The 8,075-nt window shown below is 39.3% G+C and overlaps 1 protein-coding gene across 1 annotated transcript; it reads right to left on the bottom strand.

The window, feature by feature from the left end:
- Window positions 1-890: 890 nt before the first annotated feature.
- eef1e1 (eukaryotic translation elongation factor 1 epsilon 1) lies at window positions 891-7,803 on the bottom strand. Its single transcript, XM_030123799.1, has 4 exons — window positions 7,693-7,803; window positions 5,888-6,085; window positions 3,100-3,195; window positions 891-1,602 (listed from the first exon to the last, which is right to left on the bottom strand). The coding sequence occupies exons 1-4, from the start codon at window positions 7,774-7,776 to the stop codon at window positions 1,459-1,461; spliced, it is 522 nt and encodes a 173-aa protein (XP_029979659.1). The 5' UTR covers window positions 7,777-7,803; the 3' UTR covers window positions 891-1,458.
- Window positions 7,804-8,075: the final 272 nt, after the last annotated feature.

Below are 8,075 nucleotides of genomic sequence, written 5' to 3'. Positions count from 1 at the left end.
AAAAACTCTCTGTCCCTGGAGCTTATGACAGACAGTCACACTGTGCATAAAGTCTGTAAACATGTTTTAATAGTTGATTCGTCTACAAAAGGAAGGTTAAAGTATCAGAAACTAGTGACGGCTGCAATGATTTAAGCTCTTTGTCCTGATTCTAACCTATTTTTGTCTATTTATCGTAAATTCATCATGTTTATTTACAGATTTTGACATGACTTGGCCTGTTAATGGTGCTAATAGCAAACATCCAGCCAGCAGCAGTAAGGCTTTCGGAGGCACGGATCATTGTTCACATGTCACAGAAGGATCCCTCGGCCTCTGGGTGCTCTTTTTCTCTCCCTGTATGGCCTCCCTCCCTTGCTCACTGCCTCCCTTTCGTCCTTCTCTCTCCAGCAGCCCCGTGGGAGCGTGAGGGTTGAAATGACACACAGTGGCTGACTGTCGCCCAGGGGCCAGGGTTCTGGCCTTGGCTGGCTGGATCTGTGTGGCAGCTGGTGAGCCCGCTGCCCTCTCTCTGGCCTGCAGCATCAACAGTGGTGGTAGTGGGACTGATTGGAGCCTCACTCTGATCTCTGACTCTGGGGCTGACGCTCAACTGCTCACTGCTGCCCACACGACTGGTAGTGAAGAAGTGGGACAGAAAGTGGGGATGTAATCAGGAACACATACACACACATACACAGGGAACAGGCTCAGAGTTGTGTAGCCAATTCTTGAAACAAAAAACATTTTAACCTCGATGTTGCTTAAAACTGAAGACTGATCCAGCAGCGATTAGGGAGTCAAAGCAGTACGCATTTATTTAAACTGCTGTAATGAACTGTTAAATGGAGGCCATCTGGTGTTTACGGCTTAAAATACAAAAAAAAAAAAAAAAAAAGAGAACACTGGTATATATTAACAAATTTTAATCAAGTTAGCAGCACCTTTCACTGCAGCACAGCCTTCATCACTTACAACAAAAACAGTTTAAGTTGCACAAAAACATAAAACACAACTGTAACTGTCCCATAATGTTGCTCCCTTGGCTTTGCATTGGTTAAGACATCAAAGTTTGTATAAATAACCTTAGTGTGCATGAATCCATGGATGGTTAAAATGACCTTTCTACTAGTTAACACTAAGTCATCACCTAACTGTGCAACAAAATTTAAAAAAAAAAAACGTTTTGACACATTCAACATTTTTATTAACATGTATTCCCTTAGAGATGAAGAAGTACCTGTTCTTCTTAGTTAAACATGCAGGTTGAAGGTTAAGTCAGAGTCTCTGAACTGAAATAATATCGAGGCATGTAGCCCAGAACAAAACATGAAGACAGAAGTAACCAGAATAACAAGAACCCTTGGATAAAATGAGTGTATGGAAAACAACAAACTGTGGATTGGATTTTAAAAAATAATCGTGGGGATCAAAAACTCAGACGGGGTTGTTGCGAGTCGGGTTGATTCGGGTGAAGTCTCAGTGGTGTCTGCTTGTGTAAATTCTGTTTCTGAGCACAACTACTGGAGGGAGGTGGTGTCGGATGCCGGGGTAGTGCTGGATGTGGTTGAACCATCGCGTCACATTCACGTACTGCTCCTTCTCCTGGATGGCCAAGTCCACCTGGGTGTGAGAAAAGAGAGTGCGACACAAAATATTAGCAGAACACGCCAGAATGTTGTTGGATTGAAAAACAGGGTTCGTACACATTTTTAAGGTGAAATTTTCAAGCACTTTTCAGGGTCATTTTCAAATTTTTCCAGCACAGCACCTTACATATCTACAGGAATACATATATTCATATTTTTTTTCACATTTTATCATAATGATGTACATTGCATTATGCTATAAACATCTAAAATTGTTTCATAACAGCTAAAATTTAAGAAATTAAAGGAGAATACAAAAGATTTAGCCCAAAAAAACAAAAGGAAAGCCACTTGCTGTTCTTCAGGCACACTCGCACTGAACCAAAGATTAAAATAAAAATGTACCTGAGGTCGACCTGAGAGCACCCACTAATTTTCGTTTTTGACACAAAGTTTTATTTTTCAAAATGTATCCCCTCTCTGTAAGTCACTTTACTTGCCATCAAACTTGGCAGAGTTAATATTAAAGTAAATAAATCACATCACAGAGTAATAATTGCAACCACTTTCAAGCACTTGAACTAAAATTCAAGCACTTTTCAGACCTTGAAAAGACAACATTGAAATTCAAGCATTTTCAAGGATTTCAAGCACCCGTACGAACCCTGGAAAAAGTTATTAGTCATGTGTGGATTCTTTATCTAATTAACTGAGTGAGAACTATTAACCATAAACCGATCCCAGCATCAGTCAGATTTAATGTTCATGCACTTTATTTTTGTGAATTGAACATCAGGGCAGTCTGTGGTTAACGGCGAGGCTAGCTGACCTCTGACCCCCTGAGGTTAAAAACCACACTGATTGCAAACCAAAGTGACGCTCCTCTGCCTGGTGGCGGGGGGCAACCTTCCATCTCTGCCACAACCACTGACATATCTCAGCATGTGATCTCTCCCTCCCTCTGTCTTTCCCATTTCTTTTTTTTTTCCCATCCTGGAAGGCGTAACAAACTTACTTGTCCCTGGTCTGATGCTGGGGATATCACTTTGTGCCACTTCGCTTTATTTCTCTGAAGAGAAGTGAGAATGTGTTTATAACCATTGCATTTATTGCCAAGTTGTTCTTGCTGCCCTTTAGCCATATGACTGGTCTATTTGTGTGTTATGCACCGCAACAAATTGCTTATTAAAGTTGTGGTTTCACTGAAGTAAGTGCTGTTATACAAGCAAAAATGGATAAATGCATAAATGGGTGGTGTCCAATGGTGGTGGGAACTGTCCTCGGACCAAGTAAATCAATTTGTATCCGCAGTAATGCTGAGTTTTGAACATCTCAATTTTTTCTTTGTTCTAAAAAATTTGGATGATTTGAAATGTACTGTGAATATTTCACAAATCATGTGGTGGGAAAAATGGGAAGCCAAGTACACAAACAGAACCTGGTTTTGATCAGAGATGGTTAAAAACTAACAATGACCATCTTAATAACACATGACAACTACAATTCAGTTATTTAACATAAATCAACTTACAATGAGTGGATGGATTCCGTAGTAGATGAGGGTATCAGCTAAGGTGAACTGGTTCCCGGCCATGTAAACCTTGTCTTGCAAATAGGCATTGAGATCCTGCAAACAAACAATAAAAAAACAATGGCAATTAATTTATTATGAAAAACCATCTGTGCACTACAGTAACTGCAGATTTGTGTTCAGGACAGATATAAACACCTCATCTCATATGACAATGACAACATATAAATATCCTTTATATTAATCACTGAGATGGCAGTAACTGTGTTTTAAGTGACTTATGCTGTACAAAAAACTTAAACTAAAGTGAAACCAAAGTGGATATCCAGCTTTATGTAAATGTCAATGTCTATCAAAGGCGGGATGAGAGAGGCATGAATACAGATTCGTTAACCTATATATCTGAGGGTGCGTGAGGTCCATGAGTCTGGATCCCAGTATGCGTGTGTCTGTGTGCTGTGCTATGTGGATAGGAATAATATGTAACCTGAGGGGGTATGGCATCTCTACTCATGACTGACGACTTAGCACAGATGCTGTAGAAAACAGACTATTTGTTTACTCTGCTACCAAATGACTACAACTCTTGCTGGCAAATCTAATGAAGCTGTCCTAAACTTGGGCAGCATGATGTGCATTTCACATTCCATGTCTGTGTGTGCAAAGTCGTGCATGGAAGTGCTGGTCCCAGGGGAAGGGACCATCTTTAGCACTTGTACATTGCGCAAAGGGAACACTCCATGCAACAGAGCATCTTGGGGGCAAATGGAGTTATTGTGCAGCAAGAGTGGGTGATGCCAAACAAGGCATGAAGACTGCAGACTTCCTCCCCTTCTACAATCAGATCCTTGCTTTCCTTAGCCTACAGCTATGGAGCTGAAGCCCAGTCGAGCATCAGACAAGAGGCAACTCTCCTTCTGCTTCTACCCAACACATGGAGCTCCAAACCTGGGCATTCCCTACCTGTCCTATACAGAAAAAAGTTACAAACGCTGAATAGTGTATTTCTGTTTTTGATTTTGATTTTTTTTTGTATTAAAAAGTAGGCTGATAGCAGATTTTTAAAGGCTGATATAATGGCAATGTTTTGAGCAGGGAAATGTAAATTGATCTCCTTGTATTTCCATCTGAAAAGTTTGATTTGATGGAAGTAAATTAGATAACTGTCCAACTGAACATCAGTGTCAAAACAATAAATAATGGCCATCAAACAAACTGTACAATATCAAGGTGGGAGCCATTATATCCTCTCAAAATTAGTAATTCCAGTGGAGCAGCTTGATATTAGGCTTCATCAGCCACTAGCACTGCCAAGTAGCACTGATAAATAAAAGCTTTAGTCTAAAATAATAAATACTCTAATAAAAGCTTTATCCATCCATCTATGCCGTCTTAAAAAGACAATGACGTCCATAAACCAAAAATCACAGAGCCTGTGTTACAGTATGTGAAGTTCAAGGCTCAGATCAACTCAGAAAAAGAAAGTCAAAGTGGGAAAACCACTGATAATTACCTTCTACTGAGGCATCTGTTCAAAAGTCAACCAGTGCCAATTACCAGACTTTTGTAACCATTCAGCATTTGAGGCCAAAAATGGTCTGATACCATCTTGTTTATTGTCACATTACATGAGCGACAAGCTGTTTACTTCAAAAACAAGTCTCAGCTTGAAAAAACATTTTTTTTAAAATTTGCATCCTGAGGTGAGAAAGTTGAAGAAGTCCTGCACTTGACAGTTTTTATTTCTGGATAATTTAATGGGAGATGACTGTTGTGCTTAAAAAACAAGTGTTAAAGACGCAGCTAAAGCAGCAGGACAGGACAGGGGGCCACTGGGCACCAGAGACGGGCTGCTCACGGCGACTTCCTTTTGTAAGTGGCACCATTAAAATATTTAAGAGGCCTGTCCAGATAACATGCTGCCGCACAGCATGACTCCTCAGCCATGCCACAACAGTGTGTCATGCTGTGAAGTGCACAAACACACACACTCAAACACTTCCTGCTGACAGGACACTGCCAAGAGGCGCCTTGCGTCCAGCAGACCAGTGGCTGGCGATCCATTTCACGCTGACTGGCATCAGGCACATTAAAGCATTTTTCTCTGTCGTTTGTGGCCATGTCACTGAGGGGCCATACATCAGTCTGTATTCCTGTCGCCTGTGCCTTAACAAGACAAACACACACACCCACACACACAGAGCTTGGCTCTTGGACAGAGTAAAAAGATGCAGTGGTGCCTCTTGAAGGTAGAGGGAGTTTCTACTGTCCTGAACAAAAACAGCAGCCATATTTATATTATCAGCTCATGTATTCACACAAATATTGAATCTGACAGTACTGTTAGTTTATTTAGTCATTCGGACCAATAAATACAACTCATTACTTGGCTACGAACATGCTGATTAAGTTATTTTGCAGACTTTTTTTTTTATTTTCAAGATTTACTTTAGAGTGTTGAGTTATGTATGTTAAAATGAACAGAGGAAATTAAATTTAATTTTCTTAGAGTTATAATACTTTATAACATAATGCTCTGTTCAGTTGGTTCTGTGCAGTTTGTTCAACAACAGCACATTCAAACAGGTTCATTTCTTTATTCAGAGGATGTACGCTAATCAATTTTTGGCATCTAAAGTGGCAGATAATCTACACACAGCATTAATTTAATCATCTCTTGAGCTTAATATTCCAACAACAACCTGCAAATAAAATAGACATCTCTTGTATTAAGTTGTAGGATGCATATAAAACTGGAACTAACAGCAAGATGCTTCTCATTCTGTACCTTCAGGATGGTCTTGATGTCTTCTTTGGAGTAGCTGTCCAGTCTGGTGACTCTGAACTCTAACCACTGCTGTACCACAGCCCTGCTCTCTGCAGAATCACCCAGCAGCTCTGGACGCTTGGCCTCTTTCACCAGATGACAGGCGATGGTCACTAGTCCCACCAGTGGAGGACCATTATTATTCTGTAGCACAGGTATCTGACAGAGGTGGCAGTGAGAAAAAACATGGAGAACATGTTGATGTAATTTGATTAAGTAAAACTTTGGCACAATCTAACAATTATATCGGTGGATTAGGAATTAAAAGTAAACTAAATGACTCATTTTTCATCAGACTGATGTTATTTATAAATCAATGAACAGTAACAATGAAAATTTCAGCTAAATAAAGTCCATACTATTTCAATAAAACATTCAAGTTCATCTCAATATTCCTAGTCTGCATGGTAAAAACTTCAAAATACAATGTGCAATCTCCTTCATACAACAAAAATTATCAATAATTTTAAAACAATGCTTCTTATGAAGGTATAGTCAAATATAGGCTTTCATTCCTAGATTATATTTTGCAACCTCTGTGGTAGACAAAATATACAATATATAAATATACACATGTAACTAGAAGCACTCGGAGAGCGCAGACCTCCGCCAAGGCTGATCAGTGGCGCCCCCGTGGGCCCCCCACCCCCGATCACCACCAAAATTTAATAATTTCTTCCTTATCCATTTCCAACAAACCCTGAAAATTTCATCCAAATCTGTCCATAACTTTTTGAGTTATGTTGCACACTAATGGACAGACAAACAAACAAACAAACCCTGGCAAAAACATAACCTCCTTGGCGGAGGTAAATATACATGACCAAATATATTGTAGAATACAACTATATTAATACTGCAAGATCACAATTTGACTGTGAGAATATTAAAACTTGCAGATATATTCATTTGTAAAAACAGAAAAACTCTTTGGGTCAGTGACAGCTTATGTTTATTAATTTGATCTCTGTAACAGTAATACATGTTGCAAATGAACTTTAAGGTTTCTCAAGATGTTCAGTACAACTTTAAACACAATTCTGTGAAAAACATGTGAGTGGTGACATATCAAAACACATGATGCAAGTCAAATTTACCTCAGATAGGCTGAATAAATACTTGAGCAGAGCTTCAGGATTATTGCAAGGTGCTGTGAATTTAGATTACTAAACAGATTTATTTTTCCACTAAAATCCATGACATGAAAATGAGAGGTCTAGGTGACTTGGGAAGCAGTGACCTAAGGCTTATTATACACATGGGAGAGGTAAAGGTTTGTAATCATTATCCCTTAAAGACTAGTGGGGAAGTTCAGATTTACATGCAGCAGCCAGCATACATCAAAACTACAGTCTGTATATTTTGCTCACTTTCCCTCTGTTTAGTCTACAGTAATGCAGCTGTAAATTAACACACAGTACTAACTCCATCCATCTGACAGCTCCATCCACCCCTCACCGGAAAAGGCATGCGCAGAGCGTGGAGCTATTTCCATTGTGCTGACATGTGAATATCAAGTGCAGGCACACAATGATGGTGCCTGATTTCACTCTCACTATTCGACGTGTAGTGTACTTTATATAAAATGCTAACACACCGTAAACATACGACGATGACTAATAATATTATCAATACACATGACCAGCTTGTTAGCATTACGTAGCTAGCCACCGTGTGCTAAATTTGTCATCTTACATGCTTCCTATGACTTGAAATAGAAGTTTAAGATCAACATTTGACAACACAAGAATACACTGTCATATCACCTTTTTGTCCCCCTGTGTACTGTACTTGTTAGGCTTTTTCAGTCCTAAATATTTTTCCAGCGACGATAGCTCTCGTAACGCCATGTTTCTGACTGTCGGAGGGTGGAATAGTGTGCGTCTGCCGTGATTGGATTGAAGTCTCAACTCCCGCCCATCAAAGGTTGATTGACGGCACTTTTAACAAATTAAACTCAGGATTTTAGTATTTCGTTACATTGCATCAGTGAACGTGCACACTCGATAAATAAAATTTAAAAAATAAAATGAAATAAAAAAAAAACCTCTCAGATTCTTCTCGTGGATACTTGAATAATAAATGACTGTCCATTCTGTCTGTAAGCTGAATATCTGTGTTAATGTAGTTCAATAAAGAAATAATAAAA

The sequence above is a fragment of the Sphaeramia orbicularis genome, chromosome 20 (genome assembly GCF_902148855.1).
Source record: "Sphaeramia orbicularis chromosome 20, fSphaOr1.1, whole genome shotgun sequence".
Taxonomy (NCBI): domain Eukaryota; kingdom Metazoa; phylum Chordata; class Actinopteri; order Kurtiformes; family Apogonidae; genus Sphaeramia; species Sphaeramia orbicularis.
This window is presented reverse-complemented; position numbering and strand designations above follow the sequence as displayed.

Bases quoted from the DNA above. Each gene is read 5' to 3' on its own strand.
- eef1e1 (XM_030123799.1), bottom strand. From the start codon at position 7,776: ATGGCGTTACGAGAGCTATCGTCGCTGGAAAAATATTTAGGACTGAAA. The intron at 6,086-7,692 runs GTGATATGACAG...CACCTCTGTCAG, and splicing joins GTACACAGGGGGACAAAAAG to ATACCTGTGCTACAGAATAA. The intron at 1,603-3,099 runs GTAAGTTGATTT...TCTCACACCCAG, and splicing joins ACGGAATCCATCCACTCATT to GTGGACTTGGCCATCCAGGA.